Source organism: Pinus tabuliformis, chromosome 3_2 (genome assembly GCF_031772625.1).
Source record: "Pinus tabuliformis cultivar Carrire ecotype Pingquan chromosome 3_2, CPIR1, whole genome shotgun sequence".
NCBI lineage: Eukaryota > Viridiplantae > Streptophyta > Pinopsida > Pinales > Pinaceae > Pinus > Pinus tabuliformis.
The window spans coordinates 929,290,121-929,314,642 of NC_142302.1; the positions used below are offsets into that span (position 1 = coordinate 929,290,121).

The 24,522-nt window shown below is 38.4% G+C and overlaps 1 protein-coding gene across 1 annotated transcript; it reads right to left on the reverse strand.

The window, feature by feature from the left end:
* Window positions 1-554: 554 nt before the first annotated feature.
* LOC149183686 (KDEL-tailed cysteine endopeptidase CEP2-like) lies at window positions 555-3,710 on the reverse strand. Its single transcript, XM_089418782.1, has 4 exons — window positions 3,143-3,710; window positions 2,540-2,772; window positions 935-1,081; window positions 555-836 (listed from the first exon to the last, which is right to left on the reverse strand). The coding sequence occupies exons 1-4, from the start codon at window positions 3,606-3,608 to the stop codon at window positions 570-572; spliced, it is 1,113 nt and encodes a 370-aa protein (XP_089274908.1). The 5' UTR covers window positions 3,609-3,710; the 3' UTR covers window positions 555-569.
* Between the last annotated feature and the right edge of the window lie 20,812 nt (window positions 3,711-24,522).

Here is a 24,522-nt window from a genome sequence, read left to right on the forward strand (position 1 = left end):
TAAGTTGTCAAAATTACTTGGGATCAGTCCTTAGCATGACTATATTTTTGGCAATGAAGTTTTTAATCGGTGACCTTTACACACCATGGAGTGCCTTAACGAAACAATGCCCAGTAGAAATAAATTTTAAGATTTTTTTATTACAAAAAAAAATGATTTATCTCTCTCTCTCTCACACACACACACACATATAATTTTTGAAATGAATTGAAAATAAAATCAAATAAAAAAAAAATACATAAATGAAATACACAACTAAATTAATTGATTTTTGAAAATGATTCCAAATTTAAAATTAACATAAAACATTTTTTTACTAGTTTACTCTTTTCACAATATCATTCACAAATCACAAAATAACAATGAAATTTTCAACCAAAATTATTTTAATATATTACCAATAATAATGCAATATAATAATAGGTTTGGTATCAAACTTCTACAAAATAAATTAATAATGTATTTTACCTACTAAACTTCTATAAAACATCTATTTTTAATGGAATAACATAATACAATACAATATTGCATCCTAATTATTTTGGGCCAAATTTTCTTTATGGCAATTGCTACAATTCATCGCTAATGTGATCAACCTCTAATTCAATATCAGTATCTGCAGTGTTTTTGATTGGATATGAAGCTTGCATAGCAATACCACACAACCCTTCTGGTGCTTCAATGCCTCGTTGCATTTTAATGTATCCTTCTTCTCCCCATTCAGGTCCCCAAGAGTTCCTGACTATCCAGTAATTAACTCCCTCAGATGACTTGCCATATCCAACAGCTACAACTCCATGGTCAAGTTCAGTGCCACATTGACCAGTAAATACTCCCTGCTTAACAAAAATAATTTGGTTAGTTACACTTGCTAAATTATTCATCTCTTATTTATTCATTCTCAAGGACAAAGCAAAGGATCGTAACCACTTACCTCCCCATAAAACTGGAAACTTAGACTACTTGCTTCGATGGCTACAGAGACAGGTTGATGAGCTACCGCCTTTTTGAGAGCCCCTTCATCATTAGCAGGGACATCTTCAAAGCCATCAATAATTGCAGCTGCTTCTTCTGATTCAATCTATATCAAAACAAAACAAAACAATGACTCAATTGTTTTACAAATTAGATGATGTTATTGTTTTTGTTGTTGATAGATACTATTTAATTTTTGAGGAATGTTACAACCAAACTCCCAGAATATGTTCTTTGGGAATTCACAAGTGAATGCCATAAAATAATGCTTTTAGCATCAAATATACCTCATTGTGAAAAGTTGTCATGATTGAGCATTGAACCATAATCCAAATGACAATTATTATTGAAATTATGTCTAGCACATATCCTATGATTTATGAAACCCATGACACATATACTAATTGGTTTGTGTATGGTTTATTCTCTATTGAGTCACAGGTTTACATATCGTGGGGAGGGGTTGAAGGTAAGAGCTAGCTATGGGGGATAAAAAATATCCCATGGGATGTACAAAATTAACCAAACTTCATAAAATCTTAATGAAAACGTCTTACAATTAAATATGTTCCATCTAAAAGTAATATGATATACTAATTAAAAAAAAAAAAGACTTATGAAAAAATCTTAGAAAAAAAATATTTATAAAAGAATCCTATACACATAATTAAATATGTTCCATCTAACATTAATATGATATACTAATTAAAAAAAGATTTATGAAAAACTTTTAGGAAAAAAAATATTTATAAAAGAATCCTATACACATACTTAGGATCTTTCACTATTAACATTGTGGCACAATTGGAAAAAGGGCATAGTCCATGTGGTGACAAAATACTATCTTGAAAATTAAAGATTGAAATTGGGTAATAGAGGGGTTTTAGTTCCACTGATTAGACTTATATAATTATCTATTTATGGGTACATCCTTATTTTAATTGAACATGTATCGTGGAAAAAGTTCTTGATATAATAAAGAAGAATCATATAAATGCACATTAGGTATTAGCTTATAAGTAGTTTTTTATTGTTTATGTGATGGATTCCCTTATAGTTTTAAATATACATATCTCAATTAACTGGAGGTTGTAAATCTTTGATTTTTCATACAAATGGATAACTTGAGAATTGAAATATATAACTTTAGACTTACCAAGACAATGTCTTTTTGAAACCTTTAGTTAAATAGGTTACATATTTTGTTTTTATATAATTTTTTACATATAAATAATTTTTTAACCAATAAAAGTATTGACATAATAAGTTTAAATGTTAAATAATTTAGTTTTTTTTTTAATTGTTAATCTCGATTAATATCATAATTTATGAATGCCAATTTTTTTAAAGACGTTACTTGAAGAATCTTGGAAAAACCCATTACAAATATATTTTACAATTTTCAAGATTAATATTTTCAATTTCAACCTTTTTTTTTTTCAATTTTTTTTAACGATTAATATTTTAAAATTAATTAAAGGAGTTTCCAAATTATAATATGCTTAAATTCCATCTTTAATGGGATTTAACTATCTTAATGCACAAATCCAACTAATTATTGTACCTTTGTGGCCGTGCACTCTCCGTCTTCACCGGTGTATGGATAGTCATCTTCAGTAAGCATCCCTCCATTTTCAACTATATATTGGAAGGCATAGTCCATAAGCCCTCCATTGCAACCTGAGTTTTCTTTACTGCAGTCTACCAGTTGTTGCTCTGAGAGGGAAACCAACTTGCCTGTTGTGATATAGTTGATTCCCTCAACAGCAGCAACCGTTGAAAATGCCCAACAACTTCCTGCAAAATTCCAAAAAAATCCCATATCAGATATAATAAGGAAAAACAGAGATAAGGAGACAGCACAACAGATTTGGTATAGTAAATTGTTATGAAAAGCCACCTAACAGATTTGTCACAGTAAATTGTTATAAATTTTTGTTTTATTTTTCAATTAGCTATTATTTATGGGCTTAATTCGATTAATGATGTTTGGAATATTTCAGAATTTAAGGAATAATGTATTTTATATATTAGAAAATTTCAGAATCTGACAAATGATTTAGATTATATTTTAAAAATCATTAATCATATTTATCTCTTTAAAAATCGATTCCAAACACCAAAATTCCAAAATTAAAATCAAAATTATTTTTATGATCATACGTACCGCATTGGCCTTGGTTCTTCACAGGAGTTACCGCTCCCTTTTTCCTCCAATCAATAGACGCTGGCAAGCGCTTCGAGTGCTGGTACATGAATGATCCACTCTTCACACCTCTGTCTCCGCGCAGGCTCTTGTGTTTCTCCATCTTCGTTTTCATGTGCATGGCTTTGAATTCTTCATTACTCAGATCTGCAAACTTATTCAATTTAAGTTTGTACAGACCATCCTTCTTATTCACAGAGTCGATGTATTTCACATTCTCTTTGAATATTGCGAAGCGCTTGGCATGCTCATTCGAATCCATATTTCTGGTTGAGCCATGCCGAAGTACCCACTTATCATAAAGGAGTCGCAGACCTTCTTCAGACTCGAGGTCTTTGTCTGTGAATCCAGGAGAAGCATTCACTGATAATGCCCACAACGCTGCGAGGAACAGAAACAGGACCGCCCTTGAAATACTGATCGCCATAACTAAAAAGTTCACAGAAATATGCCGAGAAATAATGTGAATTGGTGGAGAAAAACCAGAAGAGCGTCCTGTTATATAGAAACTCGGACTCAGTGTAAGGCGCACGGAATCCAGTGACATCATTAGTAGCGTATAAACCAACTTACATGCTATGATTCGTTAATAGATAACATTCGGTTCACGCCATCATTGGTGAAATATATTATTCAGGTTGGAAGTTCATCCGCGCACATGAATTTTCTTCCAAAAAATTAAAATATGGAGATGGAATCTGGACCTCCCACGTTTGCACGTTATCCCTCACAATGGTGTGGGCGCCACAGATACGAATGGAATCCTGCAAGTCTTGAATTGTGAGATTGGTGGCTTCGCAAGAAAGCTGAGCTGTGCCAAGAGGCAACTGCGTCACTCCATCGTTCACTGCATCCATCACCATCCAGCGTAGGGAATAACAACGCAAAAGGAGGGAAGGGATTTTGAGAATGGTATCAAATTTGTTTCCGTATGTAGGAATAAAAAGCCTGTGGATGACACCAAGCCTTTCCTAGCAACAATCTCAATAATTTAATAATTTAAAGCAGACTTGGCAAATCAAGAATGGTGCGATAGTAGCCCTTAACTGATTTGAATCGGTCCCACTAGAGAAGGAAGCATCTAAAGTTCTTATAATATTGACAAAATATGTCAACTAACCTTTCTATTGACATCATAAATTAAGAATTATACAAATAATTACCAACTCATTTTAAATGAAAATGATTTTAATAACTAAAATATGAAATATAAGTCAAAAGAAAAGACCTTGGTGAATTTTCTCAATGCTTCTAAGAGAGTTTTGGATTGCGGACAAAGTTTAACCACATTTGAAGAATTCTAGGAAATAGGTTTATGAAAAAATATGTCAACTAACTTTTTTATTTTCCAAATAATTATCATCTCATTTTAAATGAAAGTGATTTTAATAACTAAAATCTGTAACATAAGTCAAAAGAAAGCAACTCGGTCATTTTTCTCTATGCTTCTAAGAGAGTTTTGGATTGTGGAAAAAGTTTAACTACATTTGAAGAACTCTAGAATTCTAGGAAATAGGTTTATGAAAAAATATGTCAATTGACATCATAAATTAAAAATTATCCAAATAATTACCCACTCATTTTAAATAATTACCCACTCATTTTAAATGAAAATGATTTTAATAACTAAAATCTGAAATATAAGTCAAAAGAAAAGAACTTGGTGAATTTTCTCTATGCTTCTAAGAGAGTTTTGGATTGTGAAAAAGTTTAACCACATTTGAACAACTCTAAGAAATAGGTTTATGAAAATGATTTTTAATAAGTAAAATCTTAAATATAAACGAAAAGAAAAGAACTTCTTGATTTTTCTATATGCTTCTAAGAGAGTTTTGGATTGTGAAAAAAGTTTAACTACATTTGAATAACTCTAAGCAATATGTCTAAGAGAGTTTTGGATTGTAAAAAAAGTTTTAAATACATTTGAATAAATCCAAGCAAGTGGTTTATGAGATGAAATTCGGACAAATATTTTTCAAAATTTTAATTTAATGTGAATTTGGTGTGAGCATTAGCTTATATGTATATTATAAATTTAATGTTATTTGGTCTATAATTAAAATAGGATAACTAGTTATTTATTAGTAAATCTAATAAGAATTCTAAGCAATATGTGTACGAGAGTTTTGGATTGTGAAAAAAGTTTTAAATACATTTGAATAAATCTAAGCAAGTGGTTTATGAGATGAAATTCAATAAGTAGTTTGGAAAAATATTTTTCAAAATTTTAATTTAATGTGAATTTGGTGTGATTATTAGCTTATAGGTATATTATAAATTTAATGTTTTTTGGTGTATAATTAAAATAGGTTTTATGATGTATAATTAACTAGTTATTTATTAGTAAATCTAATAAGAATTCAAATAATTATTTTAATGGATTTTTATTCAAAATAAGATAAATAAGATATTTATTTAGTAGGGATTAATGATGGATGATATCTTATATTAACTCATTTTTAGTTTAAAGGATGTGTTATTATTGGTTTGTAATTCTTAATTTCTTAATAATGTCATGGAATATTTAAGTTAGGAGTTTTTGTGGATTTAAAATTACTAACTATTTGGAAAAATATTAAATGTAACATTAATAATTTAATGTTAGAATTTATGATGAATTAATTTCTAGAGGTCAAAGGGAGATTTGAAGTTTTATCCTTTGTTTATGTTTTTAGAGAGTCTAATTCATTAGTTATCAAAATAAGCTTTTCTATTATAGGAAGAGTGTCTTTTTGAAGTGGGAAGTTGAGAATCTATTGAGCCAATAAGCATAGAAGATGGATTGTTATGAGGTCATAAGTGAGATGGTTAGAGGATTGAAAGTTGAAGAAAATTAGAAAGTTGGGAAGGTTAACGTTGGGTTGCATTATATTATTTCCACAACTACCACACGTTGGGGGGTCATGGGGGGGCGACTGCCTCCTCTGTTGGGGGGTAAGTAGGGGGGTTGTAGATCCCCTACAAGGGGTTCGGGGCAGTGGCCCGGATTTTTTTTTTAGACCCTATATTAGGTGGGCAGACCTACCTATGGTTTTGGGCATGATGGTTTTCTGTTCATGGTATTTTGTAGATCCGGTCAAGGGAACTATGGTTATGTTCTAATCCAGGGTTAATGGATTGGGGTTTATGGATGCTTCGACATGTATATATATGTATTGTAACATTGAAAGGAACATAATGAAAAAAATCAATCTGGTAGTCCCGGTTTTGGGATCTAGGGAAAAATCTCTGTGTATATCTATTTTATGTTTTATGCTCTTGCCATCGTTTATTTTCTACTTTTAGAATTCATATGTAGGTAATTTATATACATGGTTAAAACCTACATTTGGTATCGAAGTTGTTTTGGCTTCAAGGGGATGCCTTTGCTGCTGAGTGGCTTTTTGCTCGGGCCTAGGGTAGACTCTATTCAGTTGGAGATTAGTGGGATTGATTCTTATGGTGAAAGAAGATGGTGAGTAGTGGAAAGATATAGATTGAGAAATTTAATGGTCAGAGTTTTGAGTTGTGGAAACTCAATATGGAAGATCTGCTGGTGGATAAAGATCAGTGGATCACGGTAGATCTGGGTACTAAACCAACAACAATGTCAGCTGAAGATTGGGCGAAGTTGGATCAGAAGGCAAAGAGCACAATACGATTGTGTGTCTTAGATTTAGTATTGTTGAATGTATCAGGGGAAGCTTCGGCAAAGACTTTGTGGGACAAGTTAGGGACTTTGTACCAATCTAAGTCTTTGGTGAATAAACTATTCCTACGGAAAAAACTGTATAACCTGAGGATGAAAGATGGAGACTCGGTGATAGAGAATTTGAACACATTTAATACTGTGGTAAGCTAGTTATTATCTGTTGATATTAAAATTTTAGATGAAGATAAGTGCATCAATTTGTTGTGTTCTCTACCAGATTTGTGGGATAGTCTAGTTGTTGCAATAATTATCAATGCAATTGCCTTGCAGTTTGATGAAACACTCTCATCCTTGCTATCGGAGGAGATGGGATGGAAAAATATGGAGAGCTAGAATGGTGATACCTTATCTGTATGGGGATGGTCCCAAAACAAAAACAAAAATAATTCCTCGAGTGGGATATCTAAATCTAGAGGGAGATCTAAATATCCAGGAAAACCTATAAAGGTGTGCTGGAAATGTGAAAAGGAAGGGCACTTCAAAAGGGACTGTAAATCTAAAGCTCCTGAAAAAGGAAAGGGATCTAATGATGCTCCTTTTGCAAAGGTGAAAACCACCTCAGATGAAGGTGGGGATGTGTACATGGATTCTTCTTTAAGTACACATGTAGATCATGAGGCATGGTTGATTGACTCAGGTGCATCCTTTCACTTCACTCCCCATAGAGAGTGGTTCTGCGAGTATGAGAAATATGATGGTGGTGATGTCTCCTTGGGGGATGACAGGAAGGTTAGAATTATTGGTCACGGAAAATTCAAGTTGAATTTTCAAGGTGGAAGGATTAGAACACTTCCAGGTGTTTTGCATATTCTTGCTGGCTAGAAATCTAATTTTTGTAAGAAATTTGGATGATGCAAGTGTAAAAACAGTGTTCGAGAAATATACCTATAAGAAGATTCGGGGAGCATTGGTATTGATGCAGGGAGTTCAGATTGGAACTCTGTAGAAGCTTCAAGGTAGCACTATTATTGATGAGTGCAAGAGTTCTATGGTTCCTGAAAGTGGAGCAGAAAATCTAGTGATCTCTGGAGAAAAGCCCATGTTATGGCATTAAAGGCTTGGACATGGTGGAGAGAAGGGCCTTCGAATACTTCATGGTAATGGTATGGTAGAAGGTATGATCCAAAAATGGATCCTGGATAAACCTCTAAGTCTAAAAGACTTCATATAAGAGGTGAAAGGTGCCAAATGGCACACATCCTTTGTAAATCAGAGGAAAATGAAATTTGTAGGTTGCTCTCAGAAATAGTCTCATTGCAGAGACTCCTTCATTCTGAATCCAACACAACTTGAATGGGTGAAAACGGACTTCAGATGAAGAAGTTATCACAAAGAGAAGCTCCCCTCGTTCTTAGGGAAAAGAGGCAAAAATCCTTTAAAAATGGGCAAAAGACTAAGCCAATTTTGTGATATTTTCCATGTTTTAATGTATTTTTGAAATACAAAGAGAAACCTTGGATCTGGGCCAAAGCCACTTGCGATAGCGATTATGGGCGAACCCGATAGGAGTTTAGGTCGGAATTCATAGGGATTAAGTCTGGTGAACATTGTTCTCTGTGGATTTTCCCATGTTTTACAGTGTTCTCTGTGTAAATAGAGAACGACTGTTTTTGAAGGATTTCAAGCACCGATTTCCCCTTCCATTACAACATAGGTGGGTGCCATCCCTGAGGGTGTTTAGCAATGATTGCTAATGCTCAAAGAAAGGATTTGAGCAGACAAAGGCTAGAAGACAGAAAGCCTGAAAGGGAAAATGAACAGGCAGCACCGATTTGGCTTAAAAAGCCATAGAACAACAGAACGAGAGTGCTCTTTGGTTGGTTGCTGTTGTTGATTGTTTTTGTTGCTAGAAGTGAAGCCAAAGTAAGAGGCTGCGGCGAAGGAGGTAGCGCAGAACTGTTATCACCCCAAGAAACTCTCCGAGGTTGTATCTTAGAGATGCTCGGGAACATTACAAACTCAACAAGAATGTTGGAAACAGGTGGATGAATGGAAGGTATGATGCATATTCAAGCCAGATAACCACTTCTATTATGCTTAACCCCAGACATGGGTGAACACCCCCAGACTACAAGGCTTTAAACCACCAATTACTCACAGTTTAGGGAATAGGTGAACATGGAGAATATTGACCACACCAGCAGATGCACAGGACCCTGTGATGGCCGGCTGCAACCAGTTAAAAGGTTTGTAAATCTATTTCCTAATGCATGGACAGGATGATAGCTCTCCGGCATTAAAATAACAAAAACCTGCATACACACTCAATGATACATACTAGATCTTAACACAGAGGTGGGATGACAGCCCCTCTACTGCTAAACATCAAGAGCACATGAAAAATGCATAACAGGCACAACCAGGAACAAAGAAGAAGTGGAAAGTGAGAAATTAACAACAAAAAAAGCTTGCATTAGCTGAAAATGAAGACCAGATGCTACAGGTATCATAGTGATTATAGTCTCCAGAGGTTGAACTTTACATCAAAAAAAATCCATCAACCCTCATTCCATCTTGTTTCTGGGTATATATGGAGGTTGATTACAAAAATATCTGCTATCCTATGCGTGGAGGGGTCATAATAGACCACCAACCACATTCATTATTTGATATGGGTCTCTGATACAATCTGCTGCTTTCATGAACAAAATTTGACATTCTCTTTTACTTAGGTGTACTCCTCGAGCAGGTGGAATGCCGTATGGAAAAATTTCCATAACTGATAAATGCGTTTATCTGCTCAAGGCTATCCTTCTCGTCCTTCGGGTGTACAATGCGTTGAATGCAGTAGTTGAGGCTTAACTGTGCAGAGAGCTATTAGATGATCGCCTTCATCCTTTGGCAGCGCAGTGCATTCAAGGGTGACATAGACTTCATGGAGGAGGCATAGGCAAGACCAAGACGACATCAGCCGTCTGATCGCGTAATTGAATGGTGGAGATTAGTTTACGGAGGCTATCGGGAGGTATATGCGTAGGGAGATCCAACGGTCATCAGGTGATGAAGTTGCGTAATGATTAGTGAGCGGGAGGCCATACGTGTGGGCTGTAAGCGATTTCCCCTCACCGCTCATAGGAGGTAGGTGGTATCCATATGCAGGGGCGCGATGCAATAAAATTGCGACTCGTGGTGGATGTGACAAGGTATAAACCACTTTTACCGTGGGTTATTGTGTGCGCGGCTTGTGTGAGCGAGAGGTGCGATCACTGTCAGATCTTATAGTGAACACGATCGACGGTGGGGAAACGAGCAGGGTTTAATGCATGGGAAGATAGGACTGTGGTGGCGGGGACCGTTGGATCAGGACAATCGACAGTGGGGATTAAGGCAGAGGGTTATGAAAGCACCGAGTCACATGTTTGGGTCATATGGTGGGTAAAGCTTAGCGCTCGGTGCTTAGAGGAACACGAGATTACATAGAGTTTCAAAGGAGAACAGGGAAAGCAAGGGCTATGGAGTTATAAGGAGAATGAAGGAGAAAAGGAAACCGACCGCTGCGAGCCTTCTTAAAGCACGAAACAACGCTGCCACACCTGTTTTCAATCCATCAAATGTCACAAAATGCAGCAGAGCTAACACTGGCTCCTTCTGGGGATGAGATCCTCCCTGTGAGGTCTCAAGAACCTGCAGATCAATGCCTTTCCAGTTGAAAACAAATTAGCCAAAATTCCTAGTGTTCCATTGGGCATGGAGTCTACTTTGCCTACACAAAACTGATAAAAACAAAATATTTACAACTTTTAAGGCCAAAGACCTTAAACAACATAATTCTTCAGAAAATGCCCATTAACTGGGCCATCAAAAACTACTTCTCCTCCCATACTTTTCAGTATGAAGGTGTTGTTCCCTTGAATCTGTGAAATAATAAAAGGGCCTGTCCAGAAAGCATCAAACTTCCCATGATTGCCTTTCTTTTCTTTCAATGCATCCCACTTCAAAACCAAGTCACCAACTTGAAAATGATCTATTTTTGCCTTCTTGTCAAAAGCTTCCTTTATCTTTTTCTGATGTACTGCAACCTTTTCCACCAGCTGTTCTCTAATCTGATGTACCTCTGCTAAATCAGTGATCCTCTTTGCCATTTCTTCTTCCTCATTCTGCTCTTCTTGAAGGAATTTTGCCACAGGGAGAGTTAACTGAATTGGGAATACAACTTCAGTGCCATATACCAGCCTAAATGGAGAATTTCCTGTGGATTTCTTAATGGTTACTCTGTCAGTGCATTGAATCACACATTTCCACCAATTCTTTTGCCCTGAAGGTTGCTGCATTGTCTGTGACTAATTTATATGGACAACCAAATCTGGTAAAGATATTTTCAATTAAAAACTTCATGACCACATTATGATCAGCCTTCTTGGTAGGGACTGCTTCAATCCACTTAGTGAAATAATTGGTAGCTACTAATATCCATCTGTGCTGGCCACTGGAATGTGGATTGATTTCTCCAATGAAATCCAAGCCCCATTGCTGAAACAGTCCTTTTGCAAGTGTTGGTTTTAAGGGCAGGGACTTCAACTGTTACTTTCCTTCAAATCTTTGGCACCTGTCACAAGTTTTAACAAAAGAAAATACATCAAAAAAGAAAGTGGGCCAATAGTATCCAGCTCTAAGGATTTTGTGGACAGTGGTTTTCCAATAATGGTGCCCTCCACACATGCTGGAATGAAACTGCTGCATAACTTTTATTGATTGTTCTTTGTCCAGACATCTCAAAAACACTCCAGATGGATCCCTCCAGTAGAGCAGATTTTCATTAATGCAATATTTAGCTGCCCTAAGCTTAATAGTTCTGGATTGACTTTGAGTAAATCCTGAAGGGATTTCTGGCTTCAGCAAAAAATCAACTATTGTAGAATACCAATCACAAGAAGCTAGATTTTCGCCCACTAATTGCTTTCTCTCTGGTTCAGCTGCTTCCTCTTCTTTATCTGTCTGACCAATTTCTGCAATTGTGCACAGGAAATCAATATCCAATGATATGCAATTTTCTTCAGCTAGCAACTTGGCAAGACCCTGACCTCTGACCAGCTTGGTGGGCTTCAGTTCTATATTAAATTCAATCAATTTTGCAATCCATTTAGCCCTTCTTCCATCAGCATCAGGTTGTGTCAAGACATCTTTTATTGCAGCAGAAGGTACATATGCAATTATCTTGGAATGCAGAATGTAAACTTTGAAAGCTTTCAAGGATTTGATAAGAGCATATGCTTGTTTTTCAGTAATATCATACTTCAGTTTAGCATCCCTCAAGTTCTTGCTGAAAAATGCTACTGGATGCTCTGAACCTTCTTCGTTTGCCTGCAATAAAACTGCTGCAATAGTGTCTTCAGAGGCAAATGAGAATACATGGAACTCCTTGTTGTAGTCCAGACTTATTAAAGTGGTAGCCTCCATAATAGCTTTTTTAATGGACTCAAAAGATTCTCTTGCTGCATCAGTCCATCTGACCTCTGAACCTTTCTTTAACATGGAGATAACATGCTTCACCAGCTCTGCAAAATTTGGTATAAGCCTCCTGAAAAAATTAATTTTGCCCAAAAAGGATTGGATATCTTTCTTCAATCTTGGGACAGACAAAGTTTGTATTGCTTTTACTCTTTCTGGGTCAATTTGAACACCTGCAGCAGAAACAATATGTCCCAACAGCTTGCCTTCTTCTAAAGCAAATTGTGATTTTTTAGGATTGACTGAAATCCCAAACCTTCTGCACTTTAGAAACACTTTTTTCAAATGCTGCAAATGGTTTTGATGGCTACTGGAGTATACTGTTATGTCATCAAGGTAGATAAGGACAAATTTATCCTTCTCTCCCACAAATGCTATATCCATAGCTCTCTGAAAGGTTGCTCCAACATTCATCAATCCAAAAGGCATCTTGGCATACATAAAAGTGCCCCAAGGAGTGGTAAATGCAGTCTTCTCTTGGTCATCTGGGTGCACAACAATCTGATTAAAACCTGAAAATCCGTCCAGGAAAGACATCACTTTGGCTCCTGAGACCTTCTGCAACAAATGCTCCATCTTCGGTAGGGGATAATTGTCTTTCTTTGAGCACTTGTTCAAGTTTCTGAAATCAACACAGAGTCTGATTTCTCCACTTTTCTTCCTCACTACCACGAAGTTGGCTACTCATTTTGAATATCTGAGAGGGACTATGATTTTGGCGGCCAACAACTTTTTAATTTCTTTTTCAATCAGAGGAAGAAGCATGGGATTTATTGGTCTCAGCTTTTGTTTGAAAGGAATGGTGTCTTTCTCCAGAGGGATTTTATGCTGAATAATCTTTTTATCATAGGTTTTTAGGTCACTATATTCCTAGGCAAACACATCAGCAAATTGCTTCATTAATTTGCAGTATTCAGAACTTTGGTCAGCAGATAGATGGGTGGACAAATTTATGTATCTAGGCTGACCTGGACTCCCTATATCATGCTTACAGACTGCAGATTGATCTTCTTTTTGGGCAGCCTTGTAAGGCACATCATTGTGGTCAAACAATCTTTCTAGGGGAATTAAACCCTTAGGAATATGATTAGTAGGAAGTTGTACAATGCTATTTTTGTCAATTTTATTTCTAAGCCGGGACTGGGGGTTTTCCTCCAAGGCTTCATTTTCTTGGTCAATTTGCATTTCGGAAAAATCATCAATGACTTGTAGGAACCTATTTATCTCATCGTCATCATCAAAAGCTTTCCAATGTTGGACATTATCAGGCAAGGATGGTCTGTATTTCATTTGGACTTCATAAATCAGTTTGGGAGGCATGGGAGGGATAAATAGACTAGCAGACATAGCAAGGGAATCAGCAAGCTGATTTTTGGCTCTAGGGATATATGAAATACAGAAGTTTTCAAAGGAATCTTTGAGTCTCCATACCTCATCTCTGTATGCTTTCAGCCTTGGGTGCTTTGCTTGAAATGTTTTATTTACTTGCTGAATGATCAAATCAGCATCTCCAAATACCTTCAAATTCTTGATTCCTCTGTCTCTTGTTGCATTAAGGCACAATAACAAAGCCTCATACTCTGCTATATTGTTTGTGACTTGGAAAGCCAACTTGAAAGACAGATGTTTGCCCTTTTGTTCTGGAGATATCAACACCACCCCTGCTCCTGCAGTCTCCCTGGAACATGCTCCATCAAAGAACATCTCCCAAACCTGACTTCCTTGCTCTTCTTTAGCCTGAACTGTTGGTTTTCTGATCTGCATTGAGGCCTTATGAGATTCTTCTATTTGGAGGATACATGCTCCAAAATAAGTGTCCACAGCATATATGGGATGATTAGTGGGATTCTTCTCATCACTGATGATGTATGCCAACTGTGCTTCTCTGTACAATCTCCTACTTTCCCCTCCAAAAACTGGGAGAGTGGCATAAGATAGATCATTCTGTAATGTCCCACCTAATCTCTTAATCCATCATCTAGATAGCAGCATGCCAAACTTAGGAGGAACATCTGCGACCATAATATCCATCATCATACTCTTCATGGGCAGCTGAGTTAAGGTAATGGCTAAATCTTTAATCAATCCTAGGCATTTCACTTTCCTTAAATCAAAAGAGAATAAATCATGATAGGGTCTAGTGAAATCAAGGCCTAACCCTTCCATGACAACTTTAGGCATCAAATTGTGGCTGGCCCCTGTGTCTAGCAGGCAATTGTGGAGGATTTTGTCATGAATGGTCAAGGAGACATAAAAAGACAGAGAATTATTGTTAGCAGGTTCAATCATGGGGCTAAGCACAACACCAGGCTTATAATCTTGCAAATTGACAGAGTCAGTGGAGGTTTGTGTGGTTTCCAGCTCAAGAGCTTCAATGATAGGCTTTCTAAATACTTCACTCTTTACCAACTCTATCAGGGGCACAGATATTTTCAATTTATGAACTTCTGACTCAAAGTTGAAAGAAGAAGATAACTTATCAGAACCTTTTACCTCCTAAACTGGAGCTTTGAGGATGACTGGATCAGCTGCTGGTCTTCTCTGTCTGATATTCGGTGACTCTGTTTGGACAACAGCTCTTTGGGCAGATATCTCTTTGACATTTTTTGCATTTGACCTCAGGTTATATCTTCGCTACTACTCCACTTGTAGGAAAACTTCTCTATCCCATTATTGACTGTCTTGCTCCTGCAACAATGATTCTTCATAAGCAACCAAAGTAAAAAATGCAGCGTTGCCTTTATCCTCCATGCAGTGAATTTCATCTTCATCTTCAAACTGTTCCTCCTCCATGACTACATTTTTGAAAGGAGCTTTAACTTTCTATTCTTCTTTTGATTCTTCACCCCTCTGAATTATTTGTAACTGCTCATTTGCTCTTTCGAATGGATTGGGATTTCTTGGAGCAAATGTGTTCTGCTGCCTTGTTTTTCTGAATTTTGCTCAGCCTTCAGCTTAGAAATTTTAGCAGCCAATGACTCTATCATCTTATTCATTTTGTCTAATTTAGGTTCTGAAGATGATGTAGAGGAGGTAGAAGCCTGACCTCTTAGCCTCCTTCTGTCAGCTTGACTTTTGAGCTTTTCTGCAGCCATAATATTGGATTCTACTTCTAGGGCTGCATCCTGCATGTCTGCCAGAGTAGCACATCTCCTTTCTCTCAACAATAGGAAGAAATCATAGTCAAAAGCATTAGCATAAGTGAGTTTGGCAGAGGTGGGGGTAAGCTTTACCTCAGCTGGTATCTTGCTATACATACAGTTGAATCTTTTATTAAAATCAGGCAATGATTCACCATTTTCCCTCTTCAGGTTACCAAACTCAATATGGTAATACAAAAAGTCTTTTTTATCTCCATAGTGCTTCAAAAATGCATCATCTAAGGCTTCAATATCAACAATAGATCTAGGGGTTAGTTCTCTGAACCACTTCCTGGCCTCTCCATCAAGGCTCTGGACAAAAAATCTCATCCACACATCATTTTCACTTATATCTAAGTTATCAGCATAACTGTAAAAAGCTTCAAGGTGTTCTTCTGCTGTTACTCCCTCTGTGCCAGTGAACTTAGGCATATATTTTTGATATTCTCCCACAAGCATAGGATTTAAAGGGACAGGCAAGACCAAAGGTCCATATCTGGTAGCTACAATTCTTTCTATCTTCGTGGGTGCTTACTGGCTTGCCATGATTGGGATATGTGGAAGGATACTGGTAGATCGAATGCTAGGAAGTAATGTGATGGATGACAGAGACAAAGGGATGTTTTGGACTGAATCAGAAGCTTTCTTTGGACTGAGATTCAAAGGGGAATTAGATGGACAAGGGGTTATATTAATCTCTGAAGGAATTTCCTTATTAACAGTGCTGGGCTCTAAATCTTTGAACTGTATATCTTCAACTATAACTTTATCTTTTAGAGATGCATGAGATTTCTTAGGCTTACCTGATCCTGATGCCCCTTTCTGTGATGCTTTCTTTGATTTGACAGTCCTCTCAGGGTCAGGCACTAGTTCAGCTGGTGATTTCTGAGGATTTCTTCGAGTATGTCTCACAAACTGAGCCAGAACTTTAATGTGGAGTCACCAAAGGTTGGTCTTCCTCCAGTGGAGTCGCCAGATAGATGATTACAACTAGCACTGTGCCCAGACCTTGTCTATCATCAAAATCTGGAACTGTGTCATTCTCCCAGGGAAGCTGAGCTTCAACTTCCTCTCCCCGGCAATGGCGCCAATTAATGTTATCACCCCAAGAAACTCTCCTAGGTTGTATCCCAGAGATGCTCGGGAACATTACAAACTCAACACGAATGTTGGAAACAAGTGGATGAATGGAAGGTATGATGCATATTCAAGCTAGATAACCACTTCTACTATGCTTAACCCCAGACATGGGTGAACACCCCCAGACTACAAGGCTTTAGACCACCAATTACTCATAGTTTAGGGAATAGGTGAACATGGAGAATACTAACCACACCAGCAGATGCACAGGACCTTGTGATGGCCGGCTGCAACCAGTTAAAAGGTCTGTAAATCTGTCCTAATGCATAGATAGAATGACAGCTCTTTGGCATTAAAATAACAGAAACCTGCATACACACTCAATGATACATACTATATCTTAACATAGAGGTGGGATGACAGCCCCTCTACTGCTAAACATCAAGAGCACATGAAAAATGCATAACAGGCACAACTTGGAATAAAGAAGAAGTAGAAAGTGAAAAATTAACAGCAAAAGAAGCTTGCATTAGCTCAAAATGAAGACTAGATGCTGCAGGTATCACAATAGTTACAGTATCCAGAGGTTGAACTTTACATCAAAACAATATCCATCAACCCTCATTCCATCTTGTTTTTGGGTATATATGGAGGTTGATTACAAAAATATCTGCTATCCTATGTGTGGAGGGGTCGTAATAGACCACCAACCACATTAACTATTTGATATGGGTCTCTGATACAATCTGCTGCTTTCATGAACAAAATTTGACATTCTCTTGTACTTAGGTGTACTCCTCGAGCAGGTGGAATGTCGTATGGAAAAAGTTCCATAACTAATAAATGCGTTTATCTGCTCAAGGCTGTCCTTCTCATCCTTCGGGTGTACAATGCGTTGAAAGTAGTAGTTGAGGCTTAACTGTGCAGAGAGCTGTTAGATGATCGCCTTCATCCTTTGGCAGTGCAACGCATTCAAGGGTGACGTAGACTTCATGGTAGAGGCATAGGTAAGACCGGGATGACATCAGCCATCTGATCGCGTAATTGAATGGTGGAGATTAGTTTATGAAGGCTATCGGGAGGTATATGCGCGGGGAGATTGTAGGCCATTGGATCTCGAGTGGGGAGATCCAACGGTCATCGGGCAATGAATTTGCGTGATGATTAGCGAGTGGGAGGCCGTACGTGTGGGCGGTAAGCGATTTCCCCGCACCGCTCACAGGAGGCAGGTGGTATCCGTATGCGGGGGTGCGATGCAATAAAATTGTGACGCATGGTGGATGTGACAAGGTATAAACCACTTTTCCCGCGGGTTATTGCGTGCGCAGCTTGCGTGAGCGGGAGGCGCGATCACCGTCAGATCTTACAGTGAATACGATCGACGGTGGGGAAACGAGCAGGGTTTAATGCGCGGGAAGACAGGACTGTGGTGGTGGGGACCGTTGGATCAGGACGATCGATGGTGGGGATTAAGGCGGAGGGTTATGAAAGTGTTGAGTCACATGTTTGGGTCATATGGTGGGTAAAGCTTAGCGCTCGGTGCTTAGAGGAACACGGGATTACGCAGAGTTTCAAAGGAGAACAGGGAAAGCAGGGGCTATGGAGTTATAAGGAGAATGAAGGAGAAAAGGAAACAGACCACTACAAGCCTTGTTAAAGCACGAAACAATGTTGCCACACCTATTTTCAATCCATCAAATGTCACAAAATGCAGTAGAGCTGACAAGAACCAAAAACGCAGCCAAGGGAGTCACTTGGAGTTCAAGTGAAAAGCCCAGAGAGTTGTAAACTGAGAGAGAGCAGGCTGAGTGAACAACGAGCAAGAGCTAAGCGCGTAGAGAGTCTTTGGAGTCACTCGGAGGTTGAGTGAAAAGCCAAAGAGCTCAATTGACAGCAACGTAATGTTGCTAAAGGTTGTTGGAGTTGCTTCGAGGCCGAGCAACTCATAGAGGCACATAGAGGCTGAGAGAAAGAGCTCAGAGAAGCTAGAGCAGAGAGCCACAAGCCACAGCCAGAGTCAAAGAGCCAGAGCGAGAGCCAAGATCTAGAATCGGAGCCAGAGACAGAGCCAGAGCCAGATTCAGAGCCGAGAGCCAGAGCTAGAGCCAAAGCCAAAAAGCCGAGAGCTTCAGAGCCAGGGAAGAGATGGTAAAGTAAGCCCATCGTGCTCTGTGTAAACCAATGGAGTTGATTCAAAGACTTGTAAAAGAACTGCTGCCATAATCCTAGAGAGCCTAGTTGAGTTGACTAGAGCTCACGGAGATGTAGCCCAAGATTTGTGGGTGAACTCCTAATTAACTTGTTGTTATGTGTGTGATTTACTTGCTGCATTATTTATTGTTCTTTGTATTTAAAATATCAGCATAAGAAATAGTAATTAAAACACTTAATAGTAAAAAATAAACACAAGCATACACCTATTTCAAGCACATTTTTAATTCCGAATTGGTTAATCAATAAGACTTGGGAAAATTTAAAGCTTTGGAAGTGGGAGAGGTTCTTGTAAGTTAGATAAGAAGCCTAAGTGACCCATTTTCAAATCAGGTGGTATCAGAGCCTGATATTTGATTGACCTCACCTTCAAAGAAGGTTATAGCAAAATGCTTGATTGACAGAGCAAAGATTGCTTGTCTGAAAGGTGTTTAAATAGTTAAAGGTTGATTGTATGCTTGTTTGTAGACTGACTGTTGTTTGAGTCTGCAGATGTATGGACAGTCTTATGGAGGAAGTTCCAAAGCTGCCATGAAGGCCATTGAAACAGTCCATAGAAGGAGTTTCATTTCAGGTCCTCTATCACAGAAGTGTAAGGGTTGTATTCATGGAGAATGCAATTGCTTGAAACATCATATGCCGGATTTTACCAAGTTGGTGAATGGAAAAAGGTTGAGTAGAAGACTTACTTTGTTGCTGCAACATTATGTTCATTTCAGCTTCGAAATTATAGTGTACTTAAGTGAAAGTTGAAGGATGAAACATTATATTTCATTTCAGCTTGAAAGTACAGTGTGCTTAAGAGAAAGTTGAGGGATGAAATGCATGCATGAGCTTGAGATGCATGAACACAGGGATGTCAATGATTTCCTTGTTTTTGAACATGTATGTGTAATTAACTTACAGAGTTGATTGCTTTGACATGCATGTGATGCCATGTTGACTTGGAAGAAGTTAACTTGGTCTCCAAATGGAGATAATGATGAAGTGTTTCATCTTTTGAAAAAGAGTCCTAATGGTCTTTTTCTACATGCTTGACTTGAGGGGTCATTTTTTTAAAGGCATGTTTTGTGGGCTTGTTATCTAGTCCATCATTTGTATGCAGGCATAAGACCTGGAGGTGTTCACAAGATGTGAAATCTTTTTCTTTTGTTGAAGCAGGAGTTTATGCCATCCAGTTGTTGTCTATATTTTTGTTGTTGTTAACAATTGTTGTTAACATCTTGTCTAACAGATACAAATGAAAGTTTTGTGGAGCAGATGAACTTCACATTTGTTTGAGCCACCTTGGATCAATGATCAAGGCAAAGAAGTTCAAACCACCTTCTATGACCAGTTCAGCAGAAGTTCTGCAGGAAGGCAAGGAGGAAGATAGTTCTTCCCAGGAAGACTAGCCCATCCAAGAAGGGAAGTGGTCAGAAACTTTGGTTCAGAGGCACTATGCAAAGGCAAGTGTAGGGAGGCTGAAAGAAGAGGGTGAGTCACTCTCATTTACTGTTCAGATCAGTATATCAGTCTTTTGGAGACCAAAAGTTCTTTTAGTGGGAAGGCGTGATCCAAAAATGGATCCTGGATAAACCTCTAAGTCTAAAAGACTTCATATAAGAGGTGAAAGGTGCCAAATGGCACACATCCTTTGTAAATCAGAGGAAAATTAAAGTTGCAAGCTACTCTTAGAAATAGTCTCATTGCAGAGACCCCTTCATTCTGAATCCAACGCAACTTGTATGGGCGAAAACGAACTTCAGATGAAGAAGTTATAGAAGCTCATCTCATTATTTGGGAAAAGAGGTAAAAATCCTTTAAAAATGGGAAAAAGACCCTTATAAGGGAAAATTGCATCGCATGAGGCCAAGGCTTAAAGTCGAGCGGAAGGCAACCTCGATCAGCAACCTCCAATGATTGGATCAATGGGTCAAATTGGAGGTAGGCAGGGTATATCCAAGGCAAAGGTCCCGGGCCGATGCGATGGTGCGATCGTCGAAATCGGCGGATCGCAATCGGCGATACCACAAGGCAAAGGCGAGACCCCAGGCAATGCAATATCGCGATCGCTGATATCGGTGGATCGAAATCGGAGCTACACAGAGGAGCGGCTATAGAAATATATATGCGCGATGCAATTAGTTGGACCCGATGGAGTTTTGAAATGCAAATGAATATTATTTCAAGTCTGCACTAAGCCAATTTTGCGATATTTTCCATGTTTTAATGTATTTTTGAAATACAAAGGGAAACCTTGGAACCGGGCCAAAGCGACTTGCGATAGTGATTATGGGTGGACCCGATAGGAGTTTAGGGTGGAATTCATAGGGATTAAGTCTGGTGAACAGTGTTCTCTGTGGATTTTCCCGTGTTTTACAACGTTCTCTGTGTAAACAAAGCATGACTGTTTTTGAAGGATTTCAAGTGCCGATTGCCCCTTTCGTTACAGCACAGGTGGGCGCCATCCTTGAGGGCATTTAGCAATGATTTCTAACACTCAGAGAAGGGATTTGAGTAGACAAAGGCTGGAAGACAGGAAGCTCGAAAAGGAAAATGAACAGGCAGCACTGATTTGGCTTAAAAAGCCACAGAATAACTGAATGAGAGTGCTCTTTGGTTGGTTGTTGTTGTTGATTGTTTTTGTTGTTGAAAGTGAAGCCAAAGCAGGAGGCTTAGGCAAAGGAGGTAGCGCAGAAGCAAAAACGCAGCCAAGGGAGTCACTTGGAGTTCAAGTGAAAAGCCCAGAGAGCTGTAAATTGAGAGAGAGCAGGCTAAGCGAACAACGAGCAAGAGCTGAGTGTGTAGAGAGTCTTTGGAGTCACTCGGAGGTCGAGTGAAAAGCCAGAGAGCTCAATTGACAGCAACATATTGTTGCTGAAGGTTGCTGGAGTTGCTTGGAGGTCGAGTGACTCACAGAGGCATGCAGAGGCCAAGAGAAAGAGCTCAGAGAAGCCAGAGCAGAGAGCCACGAGCCACAACCAGAGCCGAAGAGCTAGAGCGAGAGCTGAGAGCTAGAATCGGAGCTAGAGCCAAAGAGTCAGAGCCAAGAGCTAGAGCCAAGAGATAGAGTGAGAGCCAGAGCCAGAAAGCTGAGAGCTTCAAAGCCAAGGATGAGATGGTAAAGTAAGCCCATCGTGTTCTGTGTAAACCAATGGATTTGAGTCAAAGACTTGTAAAAGAACTGCTGCCATAATCCGAGAGAGCCTCGTTGAGTTAACTAGAGATCACAAAGATGTAGCCCAAGAGTTGTGGGTGAACTCCTAATTAACTTGTTGTTATGTGTGTGCTTTACTTGCTGCATTATTTAATGTTCTTTGTATTTAAAATTTCACCATAAACAATAGTAATTGCAACACTTAACAGTAAAAAATAAACACAAACATACACCTATTTCAAGCGCATTTTTAATTCCGCATTGGTTAATCAATAAGACTTGGGAAAATTTAAAGCTTTGGAAGTGGGAGAGGTTCTTGTAAGTTAGAAAAGAAGCCTAAGTGCCCCATTTTCAGATCAAGGTATGTCTAATTTCTTCTGGATTTTGATTTATGTGAAAATTGTGTATATGGGATGCAAAATCGGGTGAGTTTCCCCTCTTGTGGTAAGAGGGTGAAATAGATATTAGAGCTTGTGCGCAGTGATGTGTTTGGACCTATATTAGTTCCATGACTGGGAAATTCTGTGTACTATTTATCATTTATAGATGACTTCTGAAGGAATACATGGCTATATTTCCTCAGGAAGAAATCGAAATTCTTTGACAGGTTTAAAAAATTTAAGGCTCTGGTGGAAAACTAGACAGAGAAGAAGATAAAGGTGCTGAGAACAGATATCGGTGGAGATTTTTGCAACAAGGAATTTGAAGAGTTCTGTAAGAAGTGTCGTATAGCACGAAAAAATACTACTCCATACACACCTCAGAAAAATGGAGTTGCAAAAAGAATGTACAAGACGTTGATGGAAAGGGAAAGAAGCATTCTTAGTGGTGTCGTGTTAGGACAAGAATTCTCGGCAGATGCGGTGAAGACTCCATGCTACCTGGTTAATAGATCACCTTCATCAGTGTTGGAAGATAAGACTCCACAAGAGGTATGAATTGGTAAGAAACCTTCTCTTTCACATATGAGGGTATTTGGATGTGATGCATATGTACATGTTCCAAAGGAGAAAAGAACAAAGTTGGATAGTAAATCTGAAAGGTGCATCTTTATTGGGTATAAGGATGGTTTAAAAGGTTATAAGCTTTGGAACCCAGAAACAAGGAAGGTTGTGTACAACCAAGATATGGTGTTTAGAGAGGTGAAATATGTTATTAAACATGAATTCCTACCAAAGGAACCTGAGAAGATAGAGTTTGAGCTAAAGGAGGAAGAATCAGACTCTACAATAGAAGAGGAATCAGAAGATGAAGAGCCACAAACTCCAGCTATGAGAAGATCAGTTCGAGAAAGAAGGCAACCAGAAAGGTATAGTCCATTTGCTTTCTGTTAAAATTTTTCTTTATCTATTACTGATGATGATCCCAAAACTGTGAGGAAAGCAGTAGATTCAGAGGATGGAAAACTCTAGAAAGAGGCCATGGTTGATGAAATGGCATCTTTGCATAAAAATAAGGCTTGGGATCTGGTGGAGTTGCGGGCTGGAAGGAAGCACATTGGCAGCAAATGGGTGTTTAAGAAGAAGATGAATGCGGAAGGAAAGGTGGAGAAATACAAAGCTCGGTTGGTAGAAAAAGGTTATTCCTAGGTGTCGGGAATTGAATTTGGTGATATTTTTTCTCCTATTGCCTAGGTAGCTTCTATTAGATTACTTTTATTTGTTGCTGCTGCTTTTGATTTTGAGGTAGAACAGATGGATGTGAAGTCAACATTTCTTCACAGGGATCTGGAAGAAGAGATCTACATGAAGCAACCTGAAGGCTTTATGGTGAAGGGTAAGAAAGAATTGGTATGCAAGTTAAAAAATTCTCTGTATGGGTTAAAACATTCACCAAGGATGTGGTATCAGAAATTTGATACATTTATATGGGGACTTGGCTTCACCAGGAGCGAAGCAGATCACTGTGTGTATTTTATATTAATTGGTGACTGTGTTATTTATCTGGTCTTGTATGTGGATGATATGTTGTCGGTTGGAAATGACAAAGAAATTATCCAGGATTTGAAGACCCAATTGTCCTCCAAATTCAACATGAAATATCTTGGTGCTGCAAACTATATTTTGGGAATGGAAATTAAAGGAGATCAGGCAAAGAGGAGGCTCTGGTTAAACCAGAGGAAGTATGTCGAGACAATACTGCAAAGGTTTAATATGCAGGATAGTAAACCGGTGAAGGTTCCTATTCCTGTAGGTGTTAATTTATCTATTGAACAGTGTCCCAAGACACAAGAAGAGGAAGAGGACATGTCCCCTGTTCCATATGCAAGTGTCGTCAGTAGCTTTATGTATGTAATGGTCTGTACTAGACCAGACATTGCACATGCAGTGGGAGTATTGAGCAGGTTTATGTAAAAAATAGGGAAGGAGCATTGGACAACAGTGAAGCGGGTTTTCAGGAATTTGCGTGGCACTAGTGATTATAGTTTGTGCTACCAACAAAGACCAAGATTGGAAAGAGTTTTGGACATCCGTGGCTTTGTTGATGCAGACTGGGCTGGAGATCTGGATCATAGAAGATCTACAAGTGGGTATGTGTTTAACCTATTTGGAGGTGCAGTCAGTTGGATGAGTAAGAGACAATTTGTAGTGGCACTTTCAACTATAGAGGCAGAATACATGGTAGCCACTCA

What these genes read in the sequence shown, in the direction of transcription:
- LOC149183686 (XM_089418782.1), bottom strand. Translation starts at nt 3,608, where the DNA reads ATGGCGATCAGTATTTCAAGGGCGGTCCTGTTTCTGTTCCTCGCAGCG. An exon ending in GAGAGTGCACGGCCACAAAG is followed by an intron (nt 1,082 to 2,539) that starts GTACAATAATTA and finishes GTTTTGATATAG; the next exon opens with ATTGAATCAGAAGAAGCAGC. An exon ending in GTTTCCAGTTTTATGGGGAG is followed by an intron (nt 837 to 934) that starts GTAAGTGGTTAC and finishes TTTGTTAAGCAG; the next exon opens with GGAGTATTTACTGGTCAATG.